The following is a 20,796-nucleotide window of genomic DNA, read 5'->3' on the forward strand; positions in this document are numbered from 1 at the left end:
AAACTTTTGAGCAGCACCTCTGCACACCAGTTGGTGGCACTGATCGACTCCGCACTGACTCCATTCCGCTCCGAAAATGATATGTGGGGCCTGTGTAAGGCACCATCCCCAGGTGTTGACGTCAGTTCATTTCTTTCTGCACTGCCAGAGGTGGTTCCAGAGCTACCTCTCGTCTCTCTGAGACAGTTTTTCAAAGAAAAAGATTCAGTTGAATGGGAAAAGTCACCTCCTAAGAAGACAGAATTCAAACCCTGTAATGAATGTCACAAACAGATGTCTGTGACAGACCCTCATCAGGGTTGCCTGTGATACCTGGTACCTGAGGGTTAGTCACGACTCTTAAGTCCTGCAGTGACGGCACATCAATGAACTCGAAGGCCATATGAGACTATTAGGCGAAACTCTGTCACCAAGCACTTGTAGATTTCTTGACGTGACCGGTTGAAGTCAAAGGGTCAGTCCTGGTCCCAGTCACATTCCCGGTCCAAAAGTCGCATGAGTCATTCCCGAGGTCAATCGTCATCTCCCTCCAAAAAATCCAAGTGGTACTCGGCCCCTTCCCGCCACTCACACACTCCACGGTTTGCCCTCAATGACTGTTTGACTCTCTGAATCCACCACTGGGCCTCCTCCAGCTCCAGTTCCAACTCTGCCACCGGCACCATGATCCACACCGGTCCCCAGGACCTTGACAATGATGCTTATTCCATTGATGTCGAAGGAACAGACCCATAGTGCTCTTTGACTTTGAGTCATCACCACTATGACCTCTACAGAGGCAGCGCTCCGCTTCCATCGAAGCACCATCTCCTCCACTAGACTTGCCAGCCCAACAACAGACGGACTCATACTTTGTACCACTTGTTTGGCACAGATTCAGACAATGATTATGATGATGGTGAAGAACTAGGGCAACCATAAAATGGGGGAAATCGGTATGTGAACTTCAAGAAGCAAGTGGCCTAGACACTCCCACTGAGATGGGCCTCCTCTTTGTTGACCTGGCAGTGCACTGTCTGCGGCCCGCCCATCTCAACCACCACTCCTCGCTCTACCGTGATCCCTGTGTCCTTGGTTAACACTCTGACGACCGTACAGTGCTACAGTAAGCACAAAGTGCAGGGATTCCCTTGCGGGGAAATCCATTCCCAATCAAGACTGGCACGCTGGTGGTTATGCTGCGCAAAGTCCTGGTGATAGTAAGCCAGTACCTGGTGATAGCAAGCTGGAATGATGTCATTTTATGGTTCTTTCTGTGATATGCTTGTGTTCTGCTTTATTGCTATAGTTAGTTTTATGTGAATGCACTATAAATGTGTGCATGCTTAATTTCCAATTGCTTTCTTTTTTAGTATGTTATGTTTTGCCCTGTTTTTAGGTTGAGCCTAGCTCAGTGCGCATGCGCTGCTCTATGGGAGGCTTCTTGTGAGCGGTCAAAACTTCTTGATGTGGGTATAACTCCTCCCACACATTCTATTGGCCTTTGCATGTGTCTTTCAATAATGTCCCACCTCAAATGTTCACTCCTACGGCGTTTTGCTCTCGGGAGTGAGTAGCGGCACGCAAGGGTGCAGCTGCATTCCTATCGCGTTGTGGATCAGGTTACTAATTAAACACAGTGCGGTCGCTTTCACTTTAGCGGTCGCGCTTGTTCGTACATGCTGTTGCGGGCACGATAGCTATGGATTTCCCCAACTGCATTTTAAGAGCACTGCTTTTCAGCATGTTTGTTTTCCTTTCCGCCCTCTCATTGTCACAGCACAATGTGCTGTTTCCACTTCACTTATTCTCCCCGGCTTCCACCCACAACACTTCCCACACGGACTGTACATATGTCCGTCCGCATTTTAAGAGCACTGCTTTTCTGCATGTTTTTCGCTTAATCGTTTGCTGCAAATTCTGTCACCAACTCTTGTTTCCTGTAAAGTGGTCCAAAGTCCTCGGCCGTGTTAGAGGTACAGGAAACTGTTTAAATATATAAATACATTCGGAATTTCAAAAGTTTTCAGTTGAGTTTCTGCTCGGAGCAGCAGCGGGCATCTGTTTTGGGTGGGCAACCCATATTGCGCATGTTCCTGATTTTAGAGCTATCTCTCTGTTTATACCAGGCAGCGAGGATATCACTGTGCCACCCCTGTGTCTGCAACATTTGGAGCCTCTGCTGCGAGCGCCATCACCTCTGAAGTTCCAGTTTTATGATGAACGGTCCAGTCTGACTATACTCATCACAGAATACTCTGAGCTGCAGATCACCTTGCTGATGGACCCCAGGAAGAGCTGCCTGGCATAAGCAGGGCGGCGGGGACAAGTCCACAGCAGCCTGTGAGTCGCCTCCTCTGCCACCGAGGGGCTCATTGCCAAACATGTGCGGTTTTGAAGAGGTGGCTAATACGGCAGACTCTAGTAGCCATGGCTCTGTGTCAATGGCAGCAACAGACTGAACTTTTATCCATGTTGACAAGCCTGAAGACTCTAGAAGGATTTAAATTCTTACCTCCCAGGAAGCCGAAAAGATGGATTCTTTTGTTTGATTTCTTTCATTAGTGAGGTCTTTGTTTAAGCGTTTACACAAATTGCTTAAACAAAGAAAATCTGATGTTTCAATAGAAATACACCATTGTGCACCAAGGTAATGATGGTCGGTATTTTGGTTACATGTGATTGCAAACACTCTGTGACCAAAATGAGGTAGGATGTTTTTCAAATTTTAAAACGACTAAAAAGATTAATGATAACATCACTGCAAAGGATCCACGCGATGATGGCAGCGCAGGACATCAGATAAGTGCTGTTGTTCAAGTTGACTCAAATCCAAACTTCATACCATGAAATAAAAATTAAAACTGAAATGGACACATTTTTATCTTTCCTAATCATACCTTGCAAAATTACTTGTCCACTGCCTCGCTGTCAGTCGGGACACTCCAGGCAGCTCCAGACTTATTACTACACTGCCTTCAGAGCTTCCACTTCACCTAATCTCCCCGTGGCTTCCCCCGACACCACCCCCCGCTCCGGAGTATGCATGTTACTTTTTTCTTTTCTGCTCTCCCACACATCTCTTTCACTGTGATGTCCTCTCTCTCTCTTCTGGCTCACCCACCTGCCTGTCTGTCATCACCTTCTCCCACTTGCCTCCCCCAGCTTTCTGACTCACCTCCCCCCACATCCCCTCTGCAATGGTGTCATGCAAAATGATGGGCTACCTGCAGAGTGTGGCGAGTGCCCCCGAGACTCGTGTATCTTGGAGATTTATTAGGCCCTAGGCTAAACTGTTTTAGTGACAGAAGGGTGTGCACCCCTCCTCTCTCCCGTACAAGTGTAGTAGGCTCCTCTGTTGCACCAGTGCAGCCTCCTTTCACCTTTTGGGCTCCACAAACTCAATACCTCTTACTGTCCCACCTTTCTCGCCCACCTCTGTCTGTCTATCAGACCTGCCCCTCCCATAAATGTTTCCTGAGGCAAGGATGTATTCCTGAATCAAACTGCACGACCCAGTGTGTAGCAATTGTATAGTTCTTCAATCCTTAATGGTACAGCACCCAGGAAAATGTGCTGCATGGCTAAACACTTATAAGGTCCCAAAGGCGAAACCTATTGGCTATGCCAATGCTTGTTTTCTAAGGGAACTGCAAGTCCACGTGCAGCGGCCATCTTGGATGTTGTCTGAGCCTCTACGAAGAGGCCAGCCCGTGCACACATGCTCACTGTTCAGGAAATCTGCCTGAACTCCGGTCTTGATTCCCGTCGGCTGTCTCCTTGACAACCCAACGTTTCTGTAGGCCTCCACAACTCCAATACTAGTAGTAAGACTGGCCCAGTATCTTCCTAACGGAGCATTCCGCATTCTGTGTGTGTTAGCAGAGATGCTGGCCCCTCGCTAATATAAAATAATACAAAAAAATTGCCTAAAATGCAAAAATATTTTTCAGGTCTCAAAGAGCATACGTTAGATTAGAAGTCCCTTGCTCTGAAGGGAACTACTTTGCATGCTTATGTTCTCCTTGCGATTGAGCAGAATGCCACCTCTCAAAGTGAAGTTAGCCTAAGGCTGAAGTGGGCTGGCCCACTTCCTATGCTGTAGTTGGCAGAAGAATAAATGTGAAGGACAAAACAACAGACCGATGGATGCAGAGTCCTGGCTGTAAGGCCCTATAACTAAGTATAGTATACATATATGTTTAGTAAAATCAAAAAGTAGATATAGTTTACTCGCGGAGTCCAGACATGTAAGGATGTGTTTGTCTTCCAATGGTGTGGAATACTGAAGCCTCTACTGAACGCCGCTCTGGGTCTGGCCGAGGCTAGCGTTTGTGGCTGCAGGTGTTTGATGCAAAGAGAGATATTTAGAGATGCACGGAGCGGACAACCTTCTTGAGAACAATCGCTCTGATCCATATGCACACAACAGACACCCTCTGTTCACCTCTCAACCAGTGTGTGCGGGGAAAGGTAGGCTTTACGACGTTATTACTTTTGCCCACCAGCTGAAAAAAACAATGCTGTAGTCCTGACTTGGATCTGCAAGCATATTTACCTGCTCCCCAGCTGACATCTAAACGAACATCAAAACCTCATAATTGTTCCGTTTGGTCTTAAAGGTAAATGTGCTGGTTGTTCAAATATCCTCTAGAAGACTAGCGTGAAGCTAAAGCTAAGAGGCAAATTGTGGGTGATTCTTTGCTGAAAATCAGCCATATTTGTAAGGCAATATTATCATCTTAGTAACACTTTACATCTACATCTACTGTGACAGTACTTCGTAGTATTTCACATAAAAACGTTACACCGATACATACAGGCAACTGGTTCAGTAACCGTTATCGCCTTAAACTGTAAACCAAGACACACATTGTATCCACTAACTCACACAAGCCCCAGACAAAATATAGGTGAGTGCAGAGATACCTTGTGCAAGATAGGATCTGAAAGGACACCTAATTGACATATTACGCCATAACTTTGAGAAGTTTTTGGCATATTGGCTCCCACAGTAACTGCTTGTCATTGATCACAGAGACAGACCTTAAACACTTCCTCCCACGTGGGTTCAGTTGGCAGGCTGCAGCACCCCTCTCATCGACCTCTGGATCACAACCATACCAAGAATCCAAATCCATGGACAACTCCACTCTATAGTGGGCTTGGCAAGTCCATTGACTTCCCTACAGAGACCCTATGTGCCCATACCACAACTGCTGACATATCTGCACTTAAGCACCCACATAATCGATGTGTATGTTTGTATGTGATATACAAAATCATGTAATATAACAAAACTCGGGCCTTTCAAAGAGATTTTTGTGGAATGCAGATGCACGTTGGGACAGTCTGCATGACGTTATGTATACTGATAGTGGTACTTTTGGTTGTGGTGGTGAAACTTTAATTTTTCTTAATAACTAGAAGAAAAATTAAGTTTCATTATTTGAGCTGCCTAAAATGGGGATGGGAGAATGTTGCAAAAAGTATAATTTGGCTTAACATCAGCTGATTGGTCTGGACGTTGATAGTCACATGCGAAATGGAGGATTGTTCATGGCGTCTCCAATGTATTTACCTACGTTTTGTGCAACTGCCCCAGATGCACAAACAGTTTACTAAATAACATGCCTTCTAATAGCTCCTTTCACCTCTGTGCGAGAAAGCATGATTAGTGTTTAACCAAATGCTCACTACCCGACCATCAAATATTCCTAGTGTAAAGCTACCTGCCTTAGCTTTAACCGAAAACAGGTGTATGCCGTAAGATACACAGTTTACCGGAATCCAAAAATCTTTCTGATTACTGTCAGCATAACTAATTTGTGACTGAACAAGGAGCAGTATTTACCAGTTTCTCATGCAGCGCAGTGCAGCAGCCGCAAATGCTGTTCTGCGTGAGAAAGAGAGAGCAGGAGAGCGCCATATTTACAGAAATATGCCTCTCTCCTCCCCTCTCCCTAACAACTGAACAGAAATGGGCAGCCATGCGCCACGGACACACCTTTGCACCGTAGTGCAAGCGTGTCCAGCATACGTTTTGTAGTGGAAGGATTCTCTTCCAGTACAAAATGCTATGCTTAGACTAACTTTAAACCTTTTCTCACTTTGTATGTGTGCTGTAAAGTGCAGCACACATGCAAAGTTTGAAAGGAAAGGAAAAATAAAAGCCTTTCTCTTTCATAGGGCCTATATGTAATGATTGCTATTTTCTCATGTTAAACCTTGTCTACCTTTGTAGGTCTCGCCTGAGACAGCGCTTTAGCGCTGCTCTCGCGAGAGCTTTTGTAAATGGGGGATCTGGAAGTGCAAACGAGTGCTTTCAGGCCTCCAAATACAGTGCATGTGCGCCGGCCGGGCGAGCGCACCATTAGGAGGCCTGAAAGCACTTGTTTGCTTTCACTTTCGCGGGCCGCACGGCAGTAAAGATCGGCAGTAAAGATTGCAATCTCTTTGCTCCCAGCATCAGTGAGATGCAAATGAACAAACAGCGTGAGGCCAAAGGTCTTATTTTTTAAAAAACAAACCAGGTCACTGCTACAGTGAAAGGAACAACAAGCATTTACAATGCAGTAGGTCTCGCATTTACGCGAGTTTGAGCTATTCACATTGCAAATAACAATGCCTTTTATTTGTGTTTTCGTTTTTCAAACATAAATAAAAGGCATCGTCATTTACAATGCCAATAGCTTAAACTCGCGTAAATGCGAGACCTATTGCATTGCAAATGCTTGTTAAGTAAATAGGGATTAGCATCTGAAACATTTGGTGGGCGCATGGGAAAGCCCATGCACCATCTATGGTTCGCCCCCTTGGCGCTTAGTAATGCAAAGCAGCACTATATGCTGCTCTGCGTTACTTTCAAGTTATTTTCCAACGTAAAACAAGTTTTACGCTGAAAGCAAATAGGTGAAAAAAGATTTAGTATAGTTTTGCGTCACCTTTGTGACGCAAACAAGGTGTTAAATCTTAGTAAATAGAACCTTGGTGACTTAATTTCCCCCTATCATAACTCGCCTTCTAACACGCTACTGTGGGGTAGTAAGTGCACTTTCTTTTTTGTTAGTATCATTTACAGTTCTATCATGTATGGGTCACTTAGAGGTGGTAAAATGTGTTTCAGTTAATTTATTTAAATCACTTGTGTAGCACGACCTGCCCGAACTGATAGTGAGGTATTTCACAACTTGTCGGAGAGGTATTGGTAAAAGAAAAAAAGAGAATAATAAATGAGGGACAATGCTGAGCTGTCTTCAGGTGAAGGTATGAGTAGTGGAATGGGAACGTGTTAGTACTCTATAGTATGTACAGATAAGGTTAGGCGGATTTACATAAGAATAGTTTAGGTCCATGGCTGGCCATAAGCCTTTATTTAGCGTTCAATATTTTGGACTTTGGGTATACATAGCCTCGCTTCTGGTGCACTGTGAGACATCTGCAATGGACTGTTTGCCTTTAAAGCTTGATAGCTCAGTGAAGCAAATCACTCTATAAATGAAGGATCATATATTTGTAAAGCTAACACTAAAGGGAGCACGTGTAAAGTTTGTAAGTGGGTGATCTGATGCAATTTCTTTGCTACAGTAAGCATCATGGCCTTCAAGAGCGGAGTTCTATAGACATTGAATGTAGTATTTATTCTAAAAAGTTCTGAAAGAAAACTAGATTTTACTGCTAGTGTTTCACTTTGGGTCCAAGGGTGTGAGTTTGGTCAAGTGGTGTAACGATACTCATCGGTGGCAGGAGAACAGGACATCTCATCAGTTTAAGAAAGGCAGAAGACTGCCAGGATTCCTTGTGTGAGAATACAACCTTTGGGCATTGATGCCTTTGTGGATCACAGTTCAATTACAACTAAGGTGGTGTTCAGCACATGTGCGTTGCATTTCCAGCATTTTCCATTACCTGAGTATGCCCACTGGACTGACATAGCCAACTGCACTGCCTACGCCTGAATGAGAAGACTACACGCACATTTAAAATCATGTCATGCTTTGTGAGGCAGACATAAATTACACTGCTGTAATTTACTACTTTTTCAGTCTTATGTCAAATTTACACATGAAAAATTATTTGTGAATCAAGTCTCTTAGCAAGCCTCTCCAGTCCTTTCAACACGATACTGACCTGTAGCTCTGCGATGGACATTAGCTCCTGCCAGGCAAGCTCCATCTCCCCCTGTGGACCTTGTCCACCTGTGAGCTGTCTCAGCAGTTTTACTCTAGTGCTGCCTTGCTGAGGAGGGCATCTTTCCTTGCCCAAACTCTTCCCCAACCCTGGGTGGAGGGAGGGTTGGAACAAAGTGGTTGAAGTTCTGTGGAAACATTTAAAGTAAATATATGGTTACTCATTTTGAATGTGGAAACAAGATATAGTTTTAAATACAGGATAACAAAATGTATGGACATGAGAAATCAATGTAGGCTCTTTAGCTGTCATCAACAGAGGATTATTTTCTGCAGTGGTTCAAGTGGGTTGTCGTAGAATTAAAGACGGATATAGGAAAATTCTGGGATTTTCCATATAGCTTAAACATCAATAAAGATACCAAAAAAAGTTTACTTACCTTCTCACTTTGTGACAATGCAAATTATGTTCTCAATTCCAGAGAACCTAGAGGGTGCATAAGCTATGCTAATATTTAAAAAAGATTAATGCCAGAGGGCAGACTTCATGTCCCTCCTATGCTTCCCATGATCATGATCATCCCCTTCTCTATTTTTTACCCACTTCACTCAATTGTTTTCCATTAACCAATGAGAACTCTGTGTGACACAGTCACATGTTGAGCTGAAGCATCTAGCAAGGCCTTTCCCTTTGACAGTAGGCGTGGAATCAATAGGTAATGATTCTGCCTCACTATTATCTTCTGTCGGCTAGTGTGTACTGAAATTTACTTGTGGTTCAGTTGGTGCATTTGTAAGGCTTGTTTCGAATAGACCGTGATATTATATATATATATATATATATATATATATATATATATATATATATATCTATATATATTTACATATATATATCTCCAGAATTCATTTTCTTCCCAGAACAAACGAGTAACACAGTGGGTCTTCAGGGATTACTAATTTATTTCTTGCGGCATGACACGTTTCAGCTAGATTGCCTTTTTCAAATGCCGATCACTCAGGTGATCGCGCTGCGAGTTTAGATGAGTCTGCTGCTTTACTCTCATTGGAGGAAACCTTCGGATCTTAAAAAGCAACTCAATGTCCCAGAATTCCCCTCCCTGGAAACGTTGGATCTTTAACCACCAAAGGCAATGTCAAAAAATATTTAAGCATGTCCCCGCAGGCTCCTACATTCTCCCCAAATCCAGATAGCTTTTGGAGATTTAAGGCGCAGTTTCAGTAATCGGCGGCTTCCCATGAAGTCATGGTCTGAACTCGTCAGCAACTTCCATCACCATTTGGGTAGAGGCGGTCCAGGGGTCTTCCGATACCTCGGAAATAACATAACTGCCTGTGCCGCCATTTCCGCTAAACACCATGGGACGGGTTCCCCAGTGCGTGTGTGGCTCCACGCAAATATATATATCTTTAAGGTACATGGATGTAGAGTTAAGAATAGTAAATCTATACCTAACCTCTTTGCACTTACGTCTCGTTATTTGGTCCTCGATATTTTTGACACAATATTCTGTGCACACGATATTTGTGTTTCCGATATTTTGTCAGTGATGTTTTTAATTGAAGAACTGTCACAAGATACATGATTTAGGAAATGCAGTTGCTGTCTGGAAGACACTGAACTATGAAGCTTCTTTACTAGGAGGAAACGGTTTTGCACATTTTGGGAAGATAAACAGCTCTGTTTCTTAGCTTCTCACCACACAGACAAAAAGAGAAAATGTAAGGTACACAGATCAAAATGATGCATGGCTAGAAGGACAAGAATGCAGAATTCTCCCTTGAGCAAAACAGGAATATAATTAATCTCTACTTTTAAATGGCAAAGATTTAGGAGAGTAATTGATGATGGCAAAAGATTTTACAGATTCAGTTGCCATGATCATTCCACATGGCCTTTAAAAATATTTCACTATTGTTTTTTTCTTTAATCAATACGTAAAAGGTCAAGTTCCCGATCTACAATTGAATGGTAAATAATTTGTTCTTTTACAAGCTCTACTGCAGGGCAAGAGAGGAGTAACCTTAACTGAATCCTTCAGCTTGATTAACACTCTTGTCCACAAACCTGGTAAAGTAATTCTTAACAAGTATTTAGCTCTAACAGAATTCTTCAATGTCCAAAACATTAGAAATGTCAAATACAACCATATGTGAGAGATACTTCTAACCACAGATTCCTCTCTGTGTGAATATCCCCAGGCACCAGACTGGGTCCAGAGATTTTTCTAAGCAATGCCCTTGCGAAGTAGTGGGTGGTGACATACGGTTGTGCGCCAACTCATTAACATGAGGACCATGGCCTGGAAGGACTACTCTTGAAACCGGGAATTTAGAAATATTGAGTCTGCCCCTACATGGGATATGTCATATTGAGAATACCACAAAAGGACACTGAACACGGTAGACTCTATTTTGATATCAAAACTAACCAATGGATTAATGGATCATATTGAGAATATCGCTAAAGGACACATAATACGATCATAAACCACTTTGGTCCATATAAGAAAGAACGCACTTTGACTAAAGACTTGTGAGAACACATAAAGAAGAACTCGATGAAATAAGAATCTTGCCCTGAAGAAGTCCGTAAGGACGAAACGCGTTGGCTACGCAGATTTTAAAGAAGAAAATTGAATAAAGGACTTTTGAAACGGAACCTGCTGATTGGACTTACCTTTGTTGGAATTTACTAAATTGTACTGTATATAACTTCTATGGTGTGCTGGATCAATTTATCTTTGCTTATGGTTCCATTGGAGATATAGAGTTATTGAATATCAGATCCTCAGCACCCTAAACAAGTCTAAAAAAAACTTTTGACCAAACTCAATAATAGGTGCTGATAGAATTGCCTCATACCTCATTCCCTGTGTGCCTGTTTTGTGCGCCAACTCCGTCTCATCCCAGAAATGATGCCAGAGCTGCACATACCTACCACCCATGTGTGCTGATGTCAGTACTTTTCTTTCTGCTCCTTCCGATATTGAACCGAAGCTGCCTCCCTCATTGTTCTGTTGTTGACAGAACTTATCTCACAAAATTTTCACATTGTGCAAAAGACATGTCTTCCCTTAAAACCATAGGCTTTACACCCTGCAAGGACTATCATACAGATCTCGGTGATGAACCCCCATCAGGTATGTTCAGTTGTTCGGGTTCCTCACACAACTCGAAGTCTTGTAACTACTGAAACAAGCTCTATGTTGCTGATACAATCAGAAAGTGTGAAAGCGCTGGTCTCACTTGAAGTCGAGGACACATATGCATTCTCACTCCTGAGGCTGTTCTCAGGAGAGGTTCTCTTCCCACTCCAAGCCTTCAGGTAAGTCAAAGACCAAGCAAAAACACTAAAAGAAAAACATGACTCTCCTTCTTTCTGCCACTCTTGTCAAGAAAAGTTGTTTGGATGTCCAGGTGCCCCTCGATCTTGGCTCCAGTTCCCTGCCGCTGTGCCAATCCCATAACTCATTTTGTTCAAGCCTGAATTCTCAAATCCTTTGGAGATACTTCAACACGTTGAAGCCTTCTAGGAGACCATGTTATATATATTTGACACCTTACATGGTCCCTCTTGAGCACCTGCGGGCCCCAATGATATGAGAAGGCCTCTACTTGGAATACTGCTGTCAGAATTGTTCCCAATGCTGACTGTGCCTTTTGACCCTGCTGCAGGGCCTACACTGACTCCGGAGCTGACGCCTGTACTAACGTCTTAACTGACACCGAGATCCTCACCAATTCTCTGTGTGTCAATTCCACCACTGATGCCGGAGAAAGAACCAATTGTCCTTTCAAACTGGGAAGCGAATCCACCTCGACTAGAATTGTGCCCACTTCTACAACAGACACAGTCAATGCAGCACCATTCAGACTCGGATGGAATGTTGCCACTAACAACACATTATTCAGATCCAGAAACCCGTGATGATGTGGATGACAATTCCTAACTTTCTAAGGAGGAAGATCTGTTTTTGGATGTCTAAGATGCCAGTGGACTAAACCCGGTCCCTGAAACTCGCCTGAACTCTCTAGCCCTTCCACCGAGGAATGGCCATCCTTTGCTATGGTCATCAGGAGGGCTGTGGAAGTCCTTAACCGCCAATTGCCATCAGTAGGGTAATATTCTCTTGTAAGCTCTACGGTCGAGGCAGACCTCGAGAAGAAAACATTCTTATCTCTCTAGCCTAGCTCTCAGATCAGCCAGTTTCAGTTGCTTCTCAGGAAGCTACTCATACACTTTAAGGAACAAGGTGAGCAAAATATTGCCCATGGTCCCTGATGTGTTTTGCACCGATCTGTCCCAAACCAATCAAGATATACAAGTTGCTGCAAAGTATGCCATAATTTGGGGGCTGGACACCACTGATTGCTTGAGTAGTGCTGTTTGTACCAGCATGTGATTTTGCTGCAAAGCCTGGAAAAGATCCACAGACTTCTCCAGTGACATTCAGGCATCAGTGACCGACATGTCATTCGATGACAACCTTCTCTTCGGAGACAAAGCCCATTCGGCCCAGGTGGGCTCCAAAGAAAGCAGAGTGACCGCACGCTCCTTTGGCCTTTCAGTGCTCATGTGCCATTATCCCCAAACCTACCACGCTAGGCTTTGGAAAGGGCACCCAGCCAAGGCAACACCTAGGCCCACCTCTTCAGCAACAAACCTCCCAGTCCATTCAAGGTAGATTTTAGCGACTTGGTCAACAACGTCCAAGCTCTTAGGGGCAATGCATTACCCAGGCTCCTGCTCTCATTCCCACCACTCCCGGGCCCCTTTAGCTTGCCTTCAGCAGCACATTATCACTTTGTTAACATTGACATGTGGAGTGCCTGTCTTGGACTTCTGTCCGATTCTAACTTGGGCGTCAATACAAACGTTCACCAAGAACTCCTGCCTTGATAGCCAGGTCCATTGGGAGAGACACTTTGTCTCTTTGGCCCTGCAGGTCATTCTCATCTGAGCCATTACACAGACCCACCACCTTTCAGAGTACTGCTTTGATAATACCTGTTCACAAGGGGGGAATATGTGGTTTGAAGTATCCATCAGAAGAACAAGTTACCCACCTTCATTAACGCACTTTCTCATGGACACTCTATCCAACTGCACATTCCCCACCAGCTCACTCACCTACCTGTTCAGTGGTATGGACTTGTTTTTCCACCTTATAAGAATCCAATTTAGATATGTGCACATTGTTAACTCTGTCCTATAATGGCTTGGCGTCCGATGGCACAAATAGAGTTAAGAAAGAAACTGAAGCCAGCGCACAGGGGTGGCAGCTATATGTGTCTCTGGTTTCATTTCCAGGCCCTCTCAGGCTCCTGTTGCTGCAATCTACCCTCTGCAGTCAGGGCTCCTTAGGAATTTACAGAAATAAATGTGGTGTCTTTATTTGGTGTGCCATCTAATCGAGGCAGTGTTTGATACCAAGAGGATGCTACATTCACATCTTTTGAGAAAGTTACAGCCCTCAAATATACATTAACGAATTTTCAAGCATGCCAGAAAATGAGTGCAGGGGACGTGCTTACCGAATCGGGGTTGTAGCCAGGCACTGGGACTCACTCTCCCAGGCATCCCCTGCATCGCTCCAGCATTCCAGCCCAGCTGACGCCACTCTACCATCACCGCGGCGGATAAAGCTGGCAGAGGTTCACCGCTGTGCGGGACGCGCTTACTGAATCGGGGTTGTAGCCAGGCACTGGGACTCACTCTCCCAGGCTCCCCTGCATCGCTCCAGCATTTCAGCCCAGCTGACGCCACTCTACCATCACCGCGGCGGATAAAGCTGGCAGAGGTTCACCGCTGTGCGGGACGCGCTTACTGAATCGGGGTTGTAGCCAGGCACTGGGACTCAATCTCCCAGGCTCCCCTGCATCGCTCCAGCATTCCAGCCCAGCTGACGCCACTCTACCATCACCGTGGCGGATAAAGCTGGCAGAGGCTCACCGCTACGTGGGACGCGCTTACCGAATCGGGATTGTAGCCAGACACTGGGACTCACTCTCCCAGGCTCCCCTGCATTGCTCCAGCCCAGCTGACGCCACTCTACCATCACCGCCGCGGATAAAGCTGGCAGAGGCTCACCGCTGCGCGGGACGCGCCCGGACGAAGCCTGGACCGAGGGCGGGCACATCTGTGCCCGTCCGTGACCGGACGAGGCTGGTTGGGCCCACCCTCGGGGTGTCTAGCTCCGTGGCTGGGAACGCTGTGTTAGCTGTAAGGATCTAATCATCTATCAAGTTGAACTATGGTGTGTCTGTTGGTCTAGTAAGGGGTGGAGTAACTGCGAGGCTTTAAATCAGTGTAATTTTTGACCAACACGCCTGGAGGACTTGTTAGTGAGGTGGTCCGGGACCCCTGAACTGATAAATCCACCCTGTCTGATCCTGATTGTAGTCTCTCGCTGCCATTTCTTGATCTACAGCCATGGTTAGGCATAAGGCAACATCTATTTCTACGTCTGTCTTGGGAAAGAAGAAGGTGGGAGCTGCCTCATTGGTTTCTTCGGTTTCCACCATGGACTCTTTCCTGCAAAGGTCTACCTCTGTACTGGACAAAGAGATCGAGATGGTGAATAGGCGCCTCTCGAGGTTGCCTAGTTTTCCCTCTAACATGCCCTTCACAGATGCTCATGTGTTGCAAGTGGTACGGGAGGGCGGTATCAATGAACCCACAGTCTTGACCAACTGCCCTGGGCCCCATTCGAACTCTCAGGGTGGTTTGGGGTCTCCTAGATCATTACCTGCAGCCTCTACAGGGTCTTTGCCACTCTTGCCTGTTATTGTAATACGTGACAAGAAGGGTGATGATTTGATCGAGAGTCGGGCAATGGGTTTTTGTTCGAGTAATAAAGTGCTGACACCTCCCTCTGCTCATTTAAGTGTAGAGGTAATCTCGGTTGCGAAGGGGAATCTGCAATATGGTATGGGCACCAAAAGGAAAATTGACGCTATTGGGGGCAAAGCGAAGAAAGCAAAATCTAATTTGGCTTCCAATATCACCCCATCTGATTCAGCCCCCTCTCCTATCCCTCCCATATTAGATTTATCTGGGGCGCTAACAGAATTCTAGCTAGTAATGTCCGAGCTGTTAGATCTTAAACTAAGCCCAATCCTTGAGAGATTGTCCAAAATTGAGGATAGCTTGGTGTCGCGCAACACGCAGCAGGCAGTGCATCTATTAGCAGCCCCCAGTACAGTCCGTGAGCAGAAGTCTGTACGGGTCCCAGAGTTACAGACGAATCAGCGGTATCCTCTAAATCACCCCTTAACCTTACCATCTTTGCAGCCCGCTGACCCAGGATTTGGGGATAAGATTCAAACAGTAGGCCCAAGATGTAACCCCCTCATACCTATGAACGGCTTAGATGTTAGGTATGGTTCCAAGGACGGGTGGTTGGAGAAAAGCGAAGTGCCAATGAGTCTCCCAGTAATAGACCTACCACCTGAATCCACTCCATATGTCGTGGTTTTGGGGAGTGTGCCATCTCTTCCCTGTGGGGTTAAAGAGGATTTTGGGCAGTTGAAAAATAAAATAACTCACTGGCTCACTCATAATACCGCCCTGGGTGCTTGCGTGTCTAAAAACATCATTATGGCCCGCAGGGTTAGCTGGATTGGGAACTCCCGCAAATCAGGCATGGGTGATTGTATAATTGTTAATTTTGATAACCCTCATATTGTGGGTAGGATATTGTCTAGGGATACTTGTCACCCTAAACCAGGATCTGTTATCAGGGCACTCCCCTTGGTCTTTTTCTATAAATCTGTTTTACCAAAGGAAATGCACTCTAATGCCTATATGGAAGCCCACCGAGGTGGGTGGGTTTCAAGAACAACCTCCGTGCAGCAGTTTACCTCTAGTGCTCCCTTACCACCTGTAACACCTGTCTTGCACGAAGCTCGCCCTTTGTTGGAGCTAAACAATAGATTTTCTGCATTATTGTGGTTGGAGGAGTGTGATTGATTAGGTAATACTAGGCCACATGGCAATGAGCTTGTCGCTCAGAAGCAGTTTCCATCTGAGTTAGCCGAGGAGAGTCAAAGGGTAACAGCTATTACATTTTTGTCCTGGAATATTGCAGGGTTGGCCAACAAGTTCCAGGATTCATCATGGTTGCACTTTGTGAAGCAATTTCAGGTGATCAACCTGCAAGAGACATGGTTGGTGGATTGTGATCTATTCCTGGAGGCTTATAAGGCCTTCTATGTTCCAGCCACTCCTACGACCAGTGGAAGACCCAAGGGTGGTTTGGTCACGTATATCTCCCTGGCCATTGATTGTCTGATTCGGGTTGTTCAATCTTCATGCCCGGGAATACTGGCACTAATGGTAAAAAAAGGAGACATTAGATGGGTCTAATCAATTATTATAATTCTGTGCCTTATCCTTCCGGTGCCTGTAACATCACCTCCTTGGGCTCAGTTATAAGACAGTCTTTTGACTCTATTTTATATAACCTCATGGTATTCGGTGATTTTAATATCCCCTCTTGTGGCAGCCCATTGGTATCTTGTACATCTGAAATGGGCTGTCCGTGCATGAAGGGGTTTCACTTTGAACATCTTGTGCAGGGAGAATTGTTAAATAACCTGTTAAATGAATCTGACATGATGACCTTGATGTCCTTAACCGCCCACACACTATTTTTTCTGTCCCTACTTTTAAAGGGACAGGTAGGGGGTCGTTTATTGATTTTATTTTAACCTCCTCTTCTTTACAATCTATATTTTGTTCTTTTAACATTGAGGAGAGCATATATAGTGATCACAACCCCGTTTGCGTCTCCATGAGGGGCCCATGGTTAGTACGGAGTAGTGATACACTATCGAGGGGTACTCTCAGACCTTCGGATGGCAGACAACGTCTGAAATGGACTTAGATTTCCCCAGACAAATTTTATCGGGCAGTCAGAGAATCCTGCGCCCTTGAGGTAGCACAGAGTACCGCGGTTGGGTGCTCACCAGGAAAGGTTATCGGTGCCTATGAATCTTTAGCCCACAAAGTCGGGGAACTTTTAAGTATCCCTGCAGGTAGAACAGTCAGTCCCAGGCCCAGATGGTTTGATGCATCCTGGTCTCGGGCTGCGAAAAACCTAAGGATAGCCCTGGCCGCTAAACCTAGAAATCAAATCCTGGTGCGTACTTGCCGGAAAGAATATAATTTATCCCCGGTTAGACGGAAATGTGCTTTGAAAGAGGAGGCTTGGAGCGAGTTGATAAATTCAAGTACCCTCAGAAATAGCTCCAGGTTCTGGAGGATTGTTAACAGCCGTCTTTTTGATCAGCAAACGGGGGGGGGGGGCCTAGATGCACACATAACAGAGGAGGAATTGGTGCTGCATTTTAAATCAATGTTCGCGAGCCCAACTGATCACCCCTGTCCTTGTCAAGTAGTTCAGGATTCAGATGCCCCGGTAATGATTTTTGATCAAGGTGAGGTGGATATGGGCATTACAGGGCTCTCTACTAACAAAGCACCGAGCCCAGATGGCATTCCCCCGGACCTGTACAAGTCCGACCCTTCCTTCTGGGCTCCGGTACTCGTGGCTGTGTTTAACGCAGCTGCAAGGAACGGTTGTCCCCAGTCCTGGGCTACTTCTACGATAGTTCCTGTTTTTAAAAAGGGTGATAGGAATAGCACTCATTGCTATAGGCCTATCTCCCTTCTTGACTCCGTGGTTAAGGTTATAGGTTGCATTCTCCTGGAGAGATTATCTATTTGGGCAGAGGAGCACAAGGTTTTGTCAGATATCCAGTTTGGATTCCGACTAGGGAGGTCAACGGTTGCCCAGTGCCTCAACCTTTCTATGTTATTGAGCAAATACACAGTTGCCTGCCCCGGTACTGTTTACCTTGCCTTCATAGACTTGTGTTACGCTTTTGATTGTGTCAACAGGATCAAATTGTGGCAGTCCATGAGGGCAATGGGGTTGGACAACAGTGTTGTTAACTTTCTAGAGGACCTGCATGAGTCCACCACGGCCAAAGTCAGGTTTTCTAAGGATCTTAGGGTTACTAGGGATTTGGAGATTACGAGGGGAGTCCGTCAAGGCTGTATTTTGGCCCCTTTTTTATTTAACTTTTATATTAATGATTTGGACAGTGTACTTAGAGCCACGGGGGTAGACTTTCCATGTGTAGGAAGGCGCGGCATCCCTGTTTTACTTATGCCGATGATGCCGTTCTTTTATCCAGGACAGCATTAGGATTGCAATCTTTATTAAATGCATTCTCCAATTTTATGATGGACCGTGACTTGGCAGTAAATAATGCAAAATCTTATATAATGCAAGTGGGGCAGCAACCTACAAAAAGTTATCAATTTAGTGTTGGCCCTGCAAAGATCTCTCACTCGAACGGCTTCTCTTATCTAGGGGTACTCTTGGATGACCAGCTAAATTGGGGACCACTTACTTTGAAGAAAAAGCGGGACCTGTCCCGGGTAAACGCGGCAATTTTTAACTTTGCTTCTAAAGTAGGGAGGAAACCGATTGGAGCCATGTTAAAAGTTTATCAATCTAAAAGCATGGCTGTAGCTAGCTATGGAAGCGAAATTTGGGGACATATCGCTGTGAACCCCCTCCAGGAGATCGAGAACAAATTCCTAAAGCAGTTGTTGTGTATCCCGTGCGGTTTATCTAACCTACCGGCCCACGAGAAGCTGGGAGTCCCCTTTCTAAGTGATACCCTGGCTCTACGCCCTCTTGTGTTTTGGATGAAGTGTTGGCTGAACGAGGAGTTAACTCTAAACCATTTGATTTTATGGGAGTGCATGTCTTTTGACAAGGCAACGCAAATTCCCTGGTTAAATTATATCAAAAGAAGTTTGGAAGGGTTAGGGCGAGCTGATTTATTTTTTAAACCTGAAACTATTCTTAAGAAAGATGTGGAATCAATTAGTGTAGCTTTTTTAACCCTTATGAAATTGGAAAGGGATGAACAGGAGCTGCAGAAACCAAGTGTTCGGAACTTTTTAATGCATAAAACAACCCCGTTAACGGAGCCCTACCTTATAGGGTCCTTATCCATACATGAGAGGTTTTTAGGTCTCGCCTGATCCAGTGCGTGCGCTGGTCTGGCGAGACTTATTGTGAGGGATCCAAAAAGTGCTACCAGGCCAGCCTAGAGCTACAGTGCATGTGCGCGGGCACGCGCGCCGCGATGTACCGCGAATACTTTCAGTTTCGCGCCCCATGGCCACTTTGATGTTTGATCGTGATCGTGATCACTTTCACTTTCGTGATCGCAAGGCCGCTTTTCATAGCCAATAGGTCTCGCTTTTGGGACCTTATAAGTATTTAGTTATGCAACTGTTGCATGGCTAAACAGACATAAGGTCCCAAAGGCGAGACCTATTGGCCTTGCCAATGCTTGTTATTAACTGGGTTTCGGATGAATATTTTTCACCTCCTGTTAGCAAGGCCCAAGGGATGCAGTAGAGGACAAGTGATTGCACCCTGTAGCTGCGACAGTCAGTCTCCACAGGATTTGCTGCACTTTATGTTTATATGTAGGTTTTATGAAACTCCCCGAAGGCATTTTCTAGTTCCCATTTTAAAGAAGTTTAATTTTATTCAGGCTCGCCCTGCCCTTCTGTATTTGCTGAAAGAGGACTGTCTATTTTTTATTGTGGGATATTTGGAATTTACTGTAAAAGCTAGGGCCTGCTTGGACGCTTAGTTATTGCTTGGATAACTAGGTTCTGGACAAATTGTGAAGTTTTAGTCCACATTATAAGGTCAAACATGTAAAGGGAGAAATGTCCCACATGGCACATTGCACTTTATAATTGTATATTATGTTTTATATGTATTGAATGCGGTCTTTTATCCTTACCTGTGTTTTTTATATACTTGGGCTTTATATTTTAAATGGTGGTGGTTCTGCAACTGGATTGTTATTTTAACATGTATTTTTAACGTAATTGGGTTTTTTGTCTCTGCATGTTTTAACTTTCATGGTTTTCTCTTATGAAACCGAATAAAGTTTATTTGATTTGAGTGCAGGCTGGTCCTAGACATCTATCTCATGGATTGTAAAATACCCTGGTAAGTTAATATGTTGACCGGACTGATCCCTGCATAATCCAGTAAAATTCACATGGGCAGCCACTTAAGCCTTTCCTTGTGTTGACATTGTATTCTCTCAAGACTTTATATTCTGTTGTAACAGACTGTTCTTAGGCCTACCTGGTAAAGCACTGGAGAATTTACAATACATAAAAAATTGTTTGAGTAGCAGCCGTAGCACTACCCATGTTTGATCACATATCTGGGTCCAGAAGAAAACTAAACTAGGTCTCAGTAAAACACAGGATCCAGTTTTAAAGCAGCATGTTTCGTATGAATACTTCAACTGACAGATTTTGTCATCTCTGAATATCTCAAGTCCTATACTGCATCTGGAAACTTCTGACATAGCTTTACCGCTTCAGTAGAGGAAATTAAGTATGCCTCAACACCTTAAATAGAGTTGCAGTGATGTCACTAGTGCTAAATAGCGCCAACCATGGTGTCTTGACGCAAGTTCATTGCCAAAGTTGATGCAAAGTTAGTGCCTCCTATTGAGGAAAGAGAGCTATGTCAGCATTTCCGGATCCAGTCTAGCGCCTGGAATAAATATATGCAGGCAGATAGAGTATCAACCAGCATCCACCATG

The 20,796-nt window shown here is 44.8% G+C and overlaps 2 protein-coding genes across 6 annotated transcripts in view; one reads left to right on the plus strand and one right to left on the minus strand.

The window, feature by feature from the left end:
• COPZ1 (coat protein complex I subunit zeta 1) overlaps positions 1 to 20,796 on the plus strand; it is a 906,679-nt gene that overhangs the window by 215,379 nt on the left and 670,504 nt on the right. The window lies entirely within an intron of this gene.
• The window catches only part of NFE2 (nuclear factor, erythroid 2), a 196,145-nt gene that overhangs the window by 84,543 nt on the left and 90,806 nt on the right, over positions 1 to 20,796 (minus strand). Inside the window, exon 2 of the mRNA XM_085654736.1 lies at positions 8,110 to 8,296. Coding sequence (XP_085510862.1) covers positions 8,110 to 8,296 — 187 coding nt within the window. The remainder of the gene's footprint in view (positions 1 to 8,109; positions 8,297 to 20,796) is intronic.

The sequence above is a fragment of the Triturus cristatus genome, chromosome 4_1 (genome assembly GCF_964204655.1).
Source record: "Triturus cristatus chromosome 4_1, aTriCri1.1, whole genome shotgun sequence".
Lineage (NCBI taxonomy): Eukaryota > Metazoa > Chordata > Amphibia > Caudata > Salamandridae > Triturus > Triturus cristatus.